This window comes from Lepus europaeus, chromosome 2 (genome assembly GCF_033115175.1).
Source record: "Lepus europaeus isolate LE1 chromosome 2, mLepTim1.pri, whole genome shotgun sequence".
Lineage (NCBI taxonomy): Eukaryota > Metazoa > Chordata > Mammalia > Lagomorpha > Leporidae > Lepus > Lepus europaeus.
The window spans coordinates 8,156,190-8,171,795 of record NC_084828.1 but is presented as its reverse complement, the minus strand read 5'-3'; the positions used below and the strand labels follow the sequence as shown (position 1 = coordinate 8,171,795).

The following is a 15,606-nucleotide window of genomic DNA, read 5'->3' as shown; positions in this document are numbered from 1 at the left end:
AAACTTCCAGTTCTCTTGAGATCAGATGTTAACTTGACGTTAGCATCAGGGGGGCCCCAGAATACTGAGAGCCCTGAAGATGGACATCAGCTCATTTACCTTATTCTGTTTTTGCCTGTATTGTATGTAGTGCTTCCTACTTTAAGGCATCAAGAAAAGTAAAGGCATGGTGCCAGCCTTGTCAACTTAAACATCTCTCAATTCCCACCCACACCTTAACCAAGCCAAAGATCCTGTCCAAATCTACTGTCGACCGTGGTCCGAGTATTCCCACTGAGGGTCTGCAGAACCCTGCCCAACAATCTCCAAACTACAGCTGGCCACTGCAGGCTGCTGCTTCACCGTGATGGAGACCTAAGGGCAGCGGGCAGCAGGTGGGCCTGGCCCCGACTGCCCTGGAGAGGGGAGGGCAGAGGAGCGGACCCTATAAAGCATCGATCCTCCAGCCCCTCCTCCACCCACTGTATGTCTCCCTCCCAAATGGACAAGCAGCACATAGCAAGTCAGTCTCAGCCCAGAGAGGAGCCTCACTGGGGCAGAAAAGAAGTGAGCAGAGGTCTGCGCCTGCCTGTGCATGAGGGAACGGGGGCCGTGTGTGCACACCCTGTAGACAAGCTGAACACACAGGGGCACAGCGAAATGCACTGAACCCATCATCACACAAGACAGATGCAGTGGGGAAAGCAGGGACAGAGCTACCAGCAGGCCCCAGGGTCCAGGAGGACAGCAACAGGCCGTGGCTGACACTAAGGACAGTGCCTCCATGGTGGGCACAGCACCCAATGGCACACCAGGCTGGGGGCCCGGCAGACGTGCACTCCGGGTCCTCATGGTAGTCAACAGAAGCCTCATCCTCTGGTCCTATGCTGGTTACCATAGTGATGGCCTGTCTATAACCAGGCTTCTAAAAGCAAGGCTTTTCAACTGGACACAGTGCCAGAACAAGTCACATCTCCAGCCACAAGCAGGGAGGTGGGTACTGCAGGCAGGTATTGGGTAGACAGGGCTCCTGCCCCTAGCTGCAAAGAATCACCAGGCCCGAAATGTCGACGGCACCTTGGCCGAGGAACTCTCTGCCGTGAGAGCAGAACCACTTCTGCCTCATGCCATTCGGACAACTTCGTGCCAACTGCTAGTCCCTCTGACGGTCAAATGTCGGCATGAAATCGTCCCCACGAACTTGATCAGTATAGCAAGCACTTGAACGGTGCCTCTATTATCATGAAGGGCAGAGGCATCAAACGGGCAGTCTGTGTGGCTGGGAGCCCAGCGCCCCGCGTGCAGCTGTGTTGGGCCCTTGAACTGCCTTGCCTCCTCTTACTGGGTTACATCATTACCAGATTTATTACAAAGATGAAGACTATGAAATTGAACAGGGAAAGAGGAAACTAGCCAGCCTGTGATGATATTTATTGGTTGATCTCGGAGAGGTTTCGCAGCCACACGGGCCTGGGGAGAAAATAGTGACCCTGTCACAGAGAAGACTGGAAGTCATTTAAAATCAAAAATGACATTCTAATCCTCCGACTCTGATTTGTGAAGCTGCATCAGATTGCCTTTTTTTTTTCTTAGGGCAATGCACTGCAGTATCAAATTTTATGATAGTAATGGGGTCAATTTAAATGGTGCAGCAAACAGATTTGCTACGTAACTCAGAGAAATGGATCGCAACAGTGCCGAATCAATTTTCTAGTACAAGTCTGCACACAGAGGTGGTAAAATCCGCTCTTCAAAACTGAAATATGGCTGTAGGAAGTTGGGTGTTTAAGTGGATTTTCTGAGAATGCACAGTTGCTATAGTTACCATATTCTCAGAGAAAAAGATAAGAGGGGCATTTATTAGGCCTCCAAAATGAATCCATGTGGCTCACAGCCCTACAGGAAACCTGCCTGGGCTGGACATGTTCATCTGTCCTAACGTCCGGACTTCTGACGTTTAAGCATCTCTGCCTCAGTATCATCTAAAAACGAGTGAGTGAGCTTTAGAACAGAGGGGGGAAAAAAACAGAACTACACCCTCTGACAAACGTTTGATCAGAAAACCCAAGGTAAAAAAGAGGAAAAAAAAAAGAGAGATGGAGCTTCTAGGAGGGCTGGCAAGAGGCCTGGCATTAAAAAAAAAAAAAATTAAAAGAAAACAGAACCAAAAAAAGTAAACAATTTGCTGACTCAATAAAGAGAGCCCTACCACAAAACAAACTCTATTGCAATCATCTGGGCACTCTAGTGGGCAAAACTGGCACCTGCTGGGGTCCCTCCCGTGCTTGGAGTGCTATCTGCACAGAACCCACTTAGCTCCTCCTGGGTACCTGGGATCATCTCTAGACGATGTCTAACTCTAATGCAATGTAGGCACATTGCTTAGGCAACAGCGACAAGAAGGAAGTCTGTACACTTGAGATTTCGTGGCCAAATGTTTTCCAGCGGTGCTTGGTTAAGGCTGTGGATGAAGAACCCACAGATATTAGGGTCAGCTGGATTTCGTTTTTGCATTAAATCATCAAATCCTTAAGGAGAAGAAAGTGTTCACCTGACTCTAACGAAAACCTTTGTCCTAAGGCATTGAAAACAATGTGCGGCAACTGATGGGAAATTCTGGAACAGTCTATCCTGCTACCACTCACTTAAATCAGCAAAAGCTAAAAGGAGAAAAAGAGGACAGGAGAGACAAAGGACCTGCTCTCGGCGTTCTCCTTCACTCTACTCCCTGCTTCCTCACCTATGCACTACAAACCATCAATCTAGATAACTTCAATATCCGCTCATTGGAAGTTCTTCCCAGCACTAGATTTTTTTTAAAAGATGTATTTGAAAGGCAGAGATACCAAGAGAAAGGCAGACAGAGATCTTCCATCCGCTGGTTCACTCCCAAAATTGCTGTGACGGCTAGAACTGGGCCAGTCTGAAGCCAGGAGTTTCTTTGTCTCTCAAACAGGAGCAGGGGCCCAAGCACTTGGGCCATCTTCTGCTGCTTTAACAGGTGCATTAGCAGGGAACTGGATCAGAAGTAGAGCAACCAGGACTCGAACCAGCACACCCATATGGGATGTTGGTGGAATGGGTGGCAATTTCACCCACTATACCACAGTACTGCACCACCATGCCCCGCCCCCAGCACTTAGATTTTAAGAGAAGAGAACTGAGGATTTGAAAATGTGTTGAACATTAACTATCTCAGCAATCAGCTGCAGTATTTTAATGTGACGGTCAACAATGTTTGGGATCACTACCTCAAGACCCTCAACTGTTTACATTAAATAAAGGCTTGAGTACATTAATAACGGGGTACTTGCGACAAGAAAGTAAACTAATGCAGCTTTTTAAAGCTTTTGAGATGTCTTCCTTCTGACTGCCTCCTTTTATCAATTAATTCATTTTATTTCATTTGAAAGGCGAAGAGACAGAGAGAGATGGAGAGTGATCTTCTATCTGTAGGTTCACTTCTCAAATGCCCACAACAGCTGGGCCCCGGCCAAAGCCAGGAGCTAGAAACTCAATCCAGGTCTCCCACGTGAGTAGCAGGAACTCAATTCATGTGAGCCATCCCCTGCTGCCTCCCAGGGTGCATAGTGGCAGGCAGCTGCAAGGTAGAATGGAGCAGGACTGGAAGCCAGGCCTCGCCAGGAATGGACTGTGGGCATCCCACACAGCGTTTTCAATGCTGCACCAAACGCCCACCCTGACTACTGCGTTTGAGAAAGTTATTGCCAGTGAAGACGAGACAAGACTCCTGTGACGACTCCTTGGTTAACTCTCCAGCTCACACCTTCTGCCCCGCTCCTCCATCACAAGTGTTTTGGTAGGTCAGAATTTATGCTCCTTATTCATGAACGCCCTGAACTAAACGAAGCCACGGTTCCACTCACCATCAGCAAAAGCTCCCAGCCCACAGCACTACACACCCCAGGAACTTTTCAACATGCAGCCTTGGAAACCACACCCCCTCCCAAAGATGAGCGAGTCAGCTCCACCTCCAGTACCTGGCAAAGAACGGCTTCTCCGCCACAGGTTCCGAAAGGCACTTGCACAATCATCCTGTCCTGGTCCGCGCCCTCCAGGCGGCCCTGGAGCCTGCCGGGGCTCAGCCACTCCCCGGCGCTGTCCTCATAGACGCAGCCGCTGCTCAGAGCACTGAGCCTCACTTCACTGCCATCAGCCTTGGAGAACACCAAGCTCTGGACAGTCTTCTGCAGCGCGTCCTTGCTCGTCACCTGGAAGCCACCGAACGTGAAGGGCGAAGACAGCCCCAATATCTTCCCTCCCTGAGAAAGATAGGCCATGAACTTCTGCTGCAGGTCCTTGGGAATGGCCTCCTGGGTGGCAAGGACCAACAACAGACAGTTGTCTGGCCACGGGTCCCTGCGGGCACTCTCCTCCAGCAGGTGGTAGAGGGTGTAACTGTCGGTGTCCACACAGTCGGCCAGAACGGAGCGCACCTGCTGGAGCCGGCCCAGGGCTTCCTGGGAGTCGGAGCCCAGGTAGAGTAAGATGTTCGGAGCCTTTCCCGTCACGTTGACCCTCCTTTCCTCTCTCTCAGGGTAGCTCTCATCAGCAGTGCCCTGCACATTGCTGCTGTGATCGTAGGGAAGATCCGGAATGTTCTCTGCAGAAGCAAACTTGATCAACTCAATGGTGCTGCCCTCCAGTTCCAGACACTCGTGGCAACTAGACAGGTGGAGGTGGTGATGCTCAGGGGAGCCCCCGCCTTGCTCACTCCCCTCGGAGGCGGGCTCACTCCCGGGGGCACTGCCCCTCCTCGGTGTGGAAGAACCCTCACCAGGATCCTTCGAGTCACTTTCGCCAATGTGCTCCATAACTCCCTGCGCAGGCTCCGTCTCAGGAAAGGGTTTGGGGTTCGGCTGTAGGATTGGGGTTTGGTTGTTTAAGGCCTGATCCTTAAGTTCCTCCAGAGTGGAGTCCTTCAAGTGCACGGCTACAGCACAAACAGGAAAGGGCGTTAATCAACACTTCTCAACCGTCATGGCTCCCCCCACACCCTCAGCGTGCCAGTGACTCACGGCCCAGGACGACCGCCTGCACGGCTCCCACCTGCGTCCCCACAATCGCTCCTGCCTGCGGGGAGGGCACCCCTGAAGACCCCAGGTGAACCTTCAGTTTCCCCAACATCTTCCCATTACACATCACAGAGCTTCAAATTCTCTTACTGACTGGAGGAGACAGAGGCAGAAAAGTGACTTTGCCCACTTCCTCACAGGCTCAATCTCTTGGGCACACTTGTCCTGAACACGAAAGGGAGGAGTACACAGGGCACACGGCTGGAATCTACACAGGCCTGCACCACAGAAAAGCCACTCCTAGGACACTTCCCCGCACCATCTTGTTTCAAGAATGAAAACCAATTTACGCCACTGATTCCGGAGACATCCACCGAGCACTTGCTACTGTCTGATGCAGAACTGGGCACAGGCATGGCCAATCAGGAAGTTAAGTGATTTACATAAATTTCCAGAGCTCAGGAACATTCATCTGTTCAAGATACGAATAAAGGCTTTCACAGACAGAAAGCCTGCATTTGAGTTTAATTAAAGAACGGTTGTAGCCGGCGCCGCGGCTCAATAGACAAATCCTCCACCTTGCGGCGCTGGCACACTGAGTTCTAGTCCCGGTCGGGGTGCCAGATTCTGTCCCGGTCGCCCCTCTTCCAGGCCAGCTCTCTGCTGTGGCCCAGGAGTACAGTGGAGGATGGTCAAGTGCTTGGGCCCTGCACCCCATGGGAGACCAGGATAGGCACCTGGCTCCTGCCTTCGGATCAGCGCGGTGCGCCGGCGGCAGCGCACCAGCCGCAGCAGCCATTGGAGGGTGAACCAACAGCAAAAGGAAAACCTTTCTCTCTGTCTCTCCCTCTCACTGTCCACTCTGCCTGTCAAAATAAATAAATAAATAAAAATTAAAAATAAATAAAAGAATGGTTGTTTCCTGAGAAAAGATTTGTCAAAAAAAAACTCTGATACAGATTGGGTATCCCTCATCCAAAATGCTAGGGATCGTAAGTGTTTCAGATTTAGGAGATTTTCAGATCCTAGAATATTTGCAAATGCATAATTCTTGGAGGCAGGTCCAAACAGGAAATACATTTATGTTTCATGTATACCTTACAGACATAGCCTGAAGGTAATATCGTACAACACTCCTAGTGCACCTGCCTCCTGCCACAGGAAGTCGGTGTGGAATACTCCACTGTGGCACCATGTTAGTGCTGAAAACCTTTCCGATTGTGGAGCATTTCAGATTTTTGGATTAGGGATGCTCCACCTGTGTTTATATTTTAAGTAAAAAGCTGCTATATTTTAGAATTTCATAGTAACCTTGGCTGTGCCTCCCATTCAGTAAGAACAACAGGCTAGACACAGGGTATTAAACTGCATGAAATAAATATTATACAAGCTTGAAATCTGAATGTCATGACATGGACAACAGAGATATGAAAGAAATTTAATAAGGGGGCCAGCGTTGTGGCACAGCGGGTGGTCACCACCTGTGACACTGGCATCTATGGGCGCCGGTTCCTGTCCCAGCTACTCCACTTCTGACCCAGCCCCCTGCCAACGGCCTGGGAAAGGCAGCAGAAGACGTCCCAAGTACTTGCACACCTGCTACCCACGTGAGAGACCCAGAAGAAGCTCCTGGCTCCCGGCTCCTGGCTTCAGTCTGGCCCAGCCCTGGCCATTGTGGCTATCTGGGAAGTGAACCAGTGGATGGAGGATCTGCTTCTCTATCTCTCTTCTCTCTCTGTAACTCTTTCAAATAAATAAATCTTTTCTTAAAAAAAATAAATTTAGGCCGGCACCACGCCTCACTAGGCTAATCCTCCACCTACGGTGCCGGCATTCCGAGTTCTAGTCCCGGTTGGGGCGCCAGTTTTGTCCCAGTTGCCCCTCTTCCAATCCAGCTCTCTGCTGTGGCCCGGGAGCGCAGTGGAGGATGGCCCAAGTACTTGGGCCCTGCACCCGCATGGGAGACCAGGATAAGCTCCTGGCTCCTGGCTTTGGATCGGGGCAGCACATCAGCCGTAGCGGCCATTTGGGGGGTGAACCAACGGAAGGAAGACTTTTCTCTCTCTCTCTCTCTCACCGTCTAACTCTGCCTGTCAAATTAAAAAAATAAATAAAAAATAATTAAATAAATTTAACAATCACCAAAGATATACCCTTCTACCCTCCCCCAAAATTTGACACATATATGAATTTTATACCATGATGATCAAACCTGACCTGTTGACTGAACTATTCTGAAACTAAGCAACGCCCTCACGTCCTTCCAACAGGAACGCTCGAGTCCTTCTGCTAACAATTCTGACGTCGCCCTGGAGGAGGCGCTGTCTGGGGTTACTTACAAACAATCTTCTGGGGCACCAGCCCATTGTCCATCTGCAGTCTGTCCTCCATGAACGCCACCCCCAGCTTGCTGAAGTCGTCCACGCTTGCTTCAGCTATCAGCCGATAAGGCTCCCCGGGTCTGCAGGCCAACGGCAAGCAACAGTCCGACCACTTGACGATCTGCGAAAACCCACCAGGATGGAGGGAGACAGAGGCTGAGAGTTTTCCCCTCTGAAATAACCAGACACTTTATTTTCTTCTTCAGGCTTCCTGCCACTAAATTTCAGTCAGGCAAAGCAAATTACCACACGCTGCATTTTGGGAATATCAAAGTTATTTTGGCTCACACATTCTCATTTCTACCTGACAGCAGAGCTCACAAAGCACCAAGAGTAGCTGCTATGTTTAAAAGTGACAAAGGGGCTGGTGTTGTGGCACAGCAGGTTGAGCCGCCACCTGAGACTCCACACCCAACTGGGCACCAGTTCATGTCCCAGCTGCTCCGCTTCTGATCCAGCTCCCTGCTGATGCACTTGGGAAAGCAGCAGGATGGGGTTAGGACAGCAGATAAAACATGTGTGTTAACCTTCCAGGTTGGCTAGTCGGTTTTAAATTTTATCCACTTATTTGGTGGGGGGAGAGGTAGAGACAGCAACAGAGACAGACAGACAGACAGACAGACGGAGGCAGAGAAGACTCCCAACTACAGGGTCACTCAATAGCCAGAGCTGGACCAGGCCAAAGCCAGAACCTGGGGACTCAATCCAGGTCTTCCACATGACCCAGTCACTGGAGCCACCATCCCCACTGCCTCCCAAGGTCTGCATCACCAAGAAGCTGGAGCCGGAGTTAAACACAGGTATTCCAGCGTGGACCCTGGGCATCCCAACCAGTGCCTTAACCAGTGGGTCAAACGCCTGACCTCGGCCTTCCAGTTTTCACAAAAGATTTGAAACTTGGACACCAAATACAGCTGCCATGGACAGGCATTTGGCACACTGCTTAAGAAGCCACTTGGGGGCGCTGGCGTGTGGGTTGAGCCACTGCTTGCGACACCAGCATCCGAGTGCCAGTTCAAATCCCAGCTGCTCTACTTCCGTTACAGCTCCACGCTGATGTGCCTGGGAAGGCAATGGAGGATAGCCCAAGTACTTGTGCCCTGCCACTCACGTGGGAGACCAAGATGGAATTCCTGGCTTATGGCTTCAGCCTGGCCCAGCCTCACCATTGTGGCCATTTGGGGAGTGAACCAAAGAATGAAAGCTCTTTCTCTTTCTCTCACCCTCAGTGTCATTCTGCCATTAAAATAAATAAAATAAATATTTAAAAACAATAAAGGTTAAAAAAAAACAGTAAGTATGAACTATGGTTACATCACAGTTGCCACCTGGGATGCCAACTTCCTATATCAGAGTGCCTGGGTTCTAGTCCTGGCTCTACTTCTGATTCTAGCTTCCTTCTTTTTTTAATAGAAAACTTTTATTTAATAAATATAAATTTCAAAAGTACAACTTTTGGATTATAGCGGTTCTTCCCCCCATAACCACCCTTCCACCTGCAAACCATCCCATCTCCTACTCCCTCTCCCAACCCATTCTTCATTAAGATTCACTTTTAATTATCTTTATATACAGAAGATCAACTCTATACTGAGTAAAGATTTCAACAGTTTGCACCCACACAAACACACAAAGTATAAAGTACAGTTTGAAGATTAGTTTTACGGTTAATTCGCACAGTACAATACATTAAGGGTAGAGGTCCTACATGGAGAATAGTTGCACAGTGACTCCCATTGTTGAATTAACAATTGACACTCTTATTTATGACGTCAGTAATCACCCAAGGCTCTGTTCATGAGCTGCCAAGGCTATGGAAGCCTCTTGAGTTCACAAATTCCAACCTTATTTAGACAAGGCCATAGGCAAAGTGGAAGTTCTCTCCTCCCTTCAGAGAAAGGTACCTCCTTCTTTGATGGCCCGTTCTTTCCACTGGGATCTCACTCACAGAGATCTTCCATTTAGGTCATTTTTTGCCACAGTGTCTTGGCTTTCCATGCCTGAGATCTGAATGCCTTAAGGGCTGCTTCTGAGGGCAGAGTTCCAGCTTCCTTCTGATACACACCCTGGGAGGCAGCAGGTCATGGCCCAATTACTGGGGTCCCTGCCACCCAGGTGGGAGAACTGGAGTTCCCGTTCCTCCTGACTGACTTCAGCCTGGCCCAGCCCTGGTTGATGTGGGCATTTGATGAACAAAGCAGCAGATGGAAGAGCGCTCTCTCTTTCTCTGCCTTTTAGATAAACACAAATTAAATAAATAAAAATTAAACACAAATGCAGCTGGCCCTCTGTGCCTGCAGACTCCACATCTGCAAATCCAATCAACCTCAGCTGGAAAACACGTAGGAAGACTGCATCTGCACGGGACACACACGCCCTCGGCATTGCTCCCTGACACACGGCACAGCAACTGACACAGCACTGTGGTAGGGGAGTAAGTAAGCCAGAGATTACTGAAAGTCATGGGAGGCGGTTGGTGCTGTGGTGCGCAGCGGGAAAGCTACCGCCTGCAGCGCCAGCATCCCGTATCAAGTCCTGGTGACTCGACCGACGAGCTAACTTGCTGTTAATGGGCCTGGGAAGGCAGTAGATGACGGCTCAGGTGCCCGAGTCCCCGCCACCCACACGGAAGACCCCGCTGGAGCTCTTGGCCCCTGGCTGTTGTGGCTATTTCTGGAGTGAACCAGCAAAAGCAAGGTATCTATCTAATATGCCTTTCACATAGATGAAAATAAACATTGTTTTCAAAAACTTCAATAGGGGCCGAAGCTGTGGCACAGCAGGTTAAGCCACAGTCTGCAACATCAGCACCCCAGGTGGACACAGGTTCTAGTCCCAGCTGCTCCACATTCCACTTCCAGCTCCCAGCGAATGTGCCTGGGGAAACAGCAGAAGACAGCCCAAGTCCCTGGGGCCCTGCACTCACACTGGATACCTGGATGGCGTTCCATGCTCCTGGCTTCAGCCTGGCCCAGCTGTGGCCACTATGCCCATTTGGGGAGTGAATCAGCAGACAGATCTTCCTCTGTCTCCCTCTCTCTCTGTAATTCTGCCTTTCAAATAAATAAATTAAAAAAAAAACATAAACAAAACACATCTTGAAGCACTAAGAACTGACTAGACAATATAGAACCATCAGCATGAGGTCAAAGGCTGGGATCAACCCTGAACCTATGGGGGGCTGGGGGGGAGCCCCACAACCAAAGCCACTGATGCCCTGAAGATAGTTTCTCATCCAGGACACTTGGGCTTCAAAAATCAAGGTCCAACTGGCAAATGGACGACAGGAAGAGAAGAAAGAATACTCAGATAAAATCACGTGAGTGCTTTTGGACAAAAGTGCCCAGATAACTCGGTGAGGAAAGAGTCTTCTTCCCCACAAACATCAGTGGCACAGCTGGGAAGGAAAACGGCCATCATCCACAGAACAGAGAAAACACCTGCAGATCACACCTGCGGCGTGGTGGGCTAAGCCTCCGCCTGCTGCACCAGAATCTCATATGGGCGCCGGTTCATGTCCTGGCTGCTCCGCTTCCCATCCAGCTCTCTGCTGTGGCCTGGGAAAACAGCAGAAGATGGCCCAAGTCCCTTGGGCCCCAGCGCCCATGTGGGAGACCCGGAAGAAGCTGCTGGCTCCTGGCTTCAGATTGGCTGAGCTCCAGCCACTGCAACCATTTGGGGAGCGAGCCAGTGTATGGAAGACGTCTCTCTGTCTCTCCCTCTCTAACTCTACCTCTCAAATAAATAAGTAAAATCTTTTTAAAAATTTAAAAACACACCTGCAGATCACATAAATTCTCCCCCAATTCTACAATAAAAACAAACATCCCAATTTTAAAATGGGCAGAGTCTGAACAGTTATTTCTCAAGGAAACGTGCTTGTGCCAGTAAGCACATTAAAAGATGCTCTAAGGAAGTACAAGTGGAGACCACCAGCAGACACCGCTTCATACCCACCAGGTGGCTACAACAAAAAAGATGAAGAGCAAGTGCTGAGGTTGGGGAGAAATCGAACCCTGAACTGTGCTGGCAGAAACACCAGACAGCACGGCCACTTTCCCACAGTCCAACGGGTCCTCAAGATGTCAAGCACCAAGTTTCATACAATCCAGCAGTTCTACTCCCCACCACAATCCCACTCCTTAGAAAATTAAAAACATATAACCACTCAAAAAACTTGGAGGGGCTGGCAGTGTGGCACAGTCACAGCTGAGCTGAGCTGCTGCCTGCAACACCGGCATCCCATATCAGAGCGCCAGTTCGAGTCCCAGCTGCTCTACTTCTGATCCAGCGCCCTGCTAATGTACTTGGGAAAGCAGCAGAGTCTGGCGCAAGTACCAGGAACCCTGCCATCCATGTGGAAGACCAGAATGGAACTTCTGTCTACTGCCTTTGGCCTGAATCGGCCCTGGCCATTGCAGCCACCTGGGTAGTGAACCAGCAGATGGAAGATCAATCAATCGATATCTCCTTCAAACAATTAAATAAATCTTTCTTGAAAACCTTATAAACAAGAGCTCAGAGCAGCATCATTCATTATAGCCAGAGAGAAGAAACAACCCAATGTCCATGGACAGATGAATGGATACATAAAGCAGGAGCATCCATAGAATGGGCTGTGATTCAGCCACAAAACACCTGTCACAACACGTCATGCTCAACAGCCCAATGCTAAGTGAAAGAAGTCAGTAACTACAGGTCACACACATAAGCCAGAGTCAGAAAGGAGATTAGTGGTTGTCAGCGGCTAGGAAAGGGGAGAGAGAGAGCAGGAAGTGACCACTGATGGGTGCATGGTTTCTTAGGGTGACGAAAATGTTCCAGAATTACATAGGTGACAACACTTGCACAACTCGGTGGATATACTAAACACTGATGAATTTTCATTGTATATTTCAAGAGAGCAACTTTATGGTATATGAGTTATATTTGGGTTTTTTTTTTTCCTTGTTTCTACACTCTCCCAGGATGGCCCTGTAGCACTCCAGAGCCAAATCCTGGCAGCACTGGTGGACAGCTGTGTGATGCAAGCAAGGCACTCGGGTTCTCTGGGCTTCAATTTCCTGTCTGTCCACTGCAGGTCCTAAGTGCGTGCACCTGGGAAAGTTACTGGGTGAACCAAACGGGAGACTACAGGAAGAGCCTGGCCCATGGGAGCACCTGTACTGTTCCACAGCACGGGGTCCCGGGAGCAGGTGTCCTCATGAGAAGACCCTTCACCCTCAACTGAGAAAAAACTGATTCTAGGGGGCGTGGGAGTGAGAAACATCCTAGGTGTCACTGCCATTTTTAACCTCCAGAGCTCAACCCTACCCCACAAAACCTTACTTGCTGGTAGTGCGTTCCTCTCCTTCGAAAGAATTTCAGAGGCCAGCACTGTGGCACAGCGGCAGGTTAAAGCCCTGGCCTGCAGCGCCCACACCCCATATGGACGCTGGTTCAAGTCCTGGTTGCTGCACTTCCCATCCAGCTCCCTCAAAGAATTTCAAGGGCATTTAATTTGTCTCCAGGGACCAACAATGAAAAAAAAAAAATCTTTGAGCAACACCAGCTTAGAAGGAAAACTAATCGCTGGGACCTTATGGGACAAGGGTTGGAATCCGCTCCTGGTCTCGAATATTCAGAGAAGAAACCTCAGGGTTTTCTCTTGGCTCTGCTGGGAGCGTTCCCTCCACGTTGTCACCGACTTCTCCCACGGCCAGTGAGCAGGACCCACCTGGGCGTGCGGCCTGCCTGACACTTCAGGAGGATTCTGCCTGGTGAAACGGACATCTCTGATCCACAGCAGAGCTGAGGCTTGTGGCTGAGACAGACGTTCCACTTAGCGCCGACTCTGGGAGCGGCAGGAAGGCTGTCAGCTCAGGAGAATGGGAAGACAAATTCACAGCCTGGCTAGGGGGGCTTTTCAGATGAGGGTGAGTGGGAAACATGAAAAGAAACTCCTGCGCCAGCTCAGAGCAGCAGCATTCTCAGAGCATCACTGGCAAACAAAGGCAGAGCAACACCCGGCCCAATCCGGTTACTAAAACACTGCTCCTGCATCCTGCTGCGGCAGGCACCAGCCTGGTGTAACAGGAGCCAATAATTAAATTCTCACACACTTCTGAAGAGGCGAGAGGCAAACAAAGGAAGAGGAAGGACAGGAAGAGGCCAGAGCGCGACACCGACACACACACGGCCCTGATCAGGTTTCCCCACTCAGCCAACTGCTTCCTCACCTAAGTGCGTTTCCTTTTTCTAGGAACATGCTCCAGGGGCCACCGACCATGCAGACGCCTTCAAGCAGCGCTGGGTGCTTCGATCAAAGCACAGCCGCACGGTCACTGATACCCGTCCACGCTGGCCGCTGCCCAGCGGATGAAAGCAAACAGGACTCTTCAGAGTCGCACTTTGAACCCGGGACAAAGGGGCAGAGAAAGAAAAGGGAAGTCAAGCAAAAGGCTCGCTCCCGAAGATCAAAGCTGGGGAAGCCCTAGACAAAGGGACTTCCTCTTGAAGGGCGTCCAGCATCCCAAGCTCTGCACCTCACGCTCCAACTCGCGACGTCAGGCAGCGAATGCTGCTTCACTCAACTTCACACACACAGCCAAGCAGGAGCCCAGGAGTGAGGGACGCCGGGCTGCCGCGGCACGTGTGGCACTCCCTTCCAACGGCACGGGACAAGCTGGAGTCGAGCGACCGATGGGGGAACAGACGTCTCAACCTGTCAGTCACCCAGAGGCAGTAAGTGCTGCTGCTAATCGCTCTGGCTGTTGTTTCTCTTCTAAGTCATCTTAATTACATGACAGGTTATTAAAGTTCCAGTCATTGTGGCGTAGTGGCGAAGCTGCCACCTGTGACACCGGCAGCCTACATGGGCATCGGTTTGTGTCCCCGCTGCTCCACTTCCAATCCAGCTCCCTGCTAACGTGTCTGGGAAAGCATCGGAAGATGGCCCAAATGCTTGGGCTCCTGCCACCTGCAAAGGAGACCCAGATGTAGCTCCTGGCTTCAGCCTGGCCCAGTGCCGGCCATAGCGGCCATCTGGGGAGTGAACCTGTGGATGAAGTGCTCTCTCTCGCTCTAACTCTGACTTTCAAATAAATAAATAAATCTGTAAAAAGAATTCTAGTAATAAATTGGGTGGACAAAACTGGACAGAGAGAGAGGTAAAGAATTTGAATCTGTGAGTAAGGAATGATATTTTCCAGATTTTTGCTTACCCTCCCTGGCTGCATTTTGGGTCTGGAACTGAGATAAAGGCTACAAACTCATGTTCTGCTCACTGTTACGTAAAAAGACAACGCGCCACGTGGTACTTTTAAGAGAAGGATCTTAGGGGCCAGTACTGTGGTGCAGCAGGTCAGGCCGCCGCTTGCGATGCCAGAGGTCCCACATCAAGGCGCTGCTCAGAGTCCCGGCTGCTAAGCTTCCGATCCAGCTTCCAGCCAACGTGTCTAGGAAGGCAGTGGGAGACAGCCCAAGTTCCTGGGCCCCTGGCCCACATCTGGATGTTGCAGACACCGGGGGGACCAGAGGATGGAAGCTCTCTCCCTCTATCTGTCACTCTTTCAAATAATTCAATTATTTGAAATTGAGCGGATGGTGCTAAGGATCATCCCAATCCCACCGCTAGCAAGAGCTGCGATAAGACACTGACTCAGGTGAAAGGCAGCCGTGGAACTGCAAAGCCGTGACTGACAGAGAAGCAAGGGAAAGGCTGTCTAGTGGTTGTGATTTTCTGGATAACTAGAGTTCCCGGCTGTCGTGAACTCTCTTACATCACTTGTGCTGCTCACATGTCCCACAGGCACCTGAGGTCCACCGTCTAAGTGCACAGTTCAGCTCCGGCATCCTCACCCCACTGATGCACACTGGGGAAAAACAGGAGCCTGTAAGCATCATGTCAGTTGGTGTGGCAGTCCTCGCTCTGTAACAAACCACCCCAAAGTTCAGTGGCTAAAGTGAATCAGTTACTTCGCTCACGGACCTCCACGTGGGCAGGATTCGGTACGGACTGCTCCAGATCACCAGGTAGGAGGGTGGCTCCACTGGGGCACATGACCCACTGCCAAGATGGCCCCCCGGAGCTCAGCCTTCAGAGTAGAACTCCGCAGCTCCTCGGTTCCTCTCCCTGTGGCTCTCAGCACAGCGCAGCCCGAGCTTCCTAACAGCTCGGGAGCCGGTCTACAAGATGGAGTGCTCCAAGGGCCGGGGAGGAAGCCGCAGGA

The 15,606-nt window shown here is 50.6% G+C and overlaps 1 protein-coding gene across 2 annotated transcripts in view; it reads right to left on the bottom strand.

Moving 5' to 3' along the window:
- HLCS (holocarboxylase synthetase) overlaps nucleotides 1–15,606 on the bottom strand; it is a 208,805-nt gene that overhangs the window by 172,188 nt on the left and 21,011 nt on the right. For both annotated transcript variants that reach the window (XM_062205215.1, XM_062205205.1), the window contains exons 3-4: nucleotides 7,355–7,517; nucleotides 3,981–4,933 (exon numbers count right to left, since the gene is read on the bottom strand). In XM_062205215.1, the coding sequence (XP_062061199.1) occupies nucleotides 3,981–4,933; nucleotides 7,355–7,406 (1,005 nt within the window). In that variant the 5' untranslated portion in view covers nucleotides 7,407–7,517. The remainder of the gene's footprint in view (nucleotides 1–3,980; nucleotides 4,934–7,354; nucleotides 7,518–15,606) is intronic.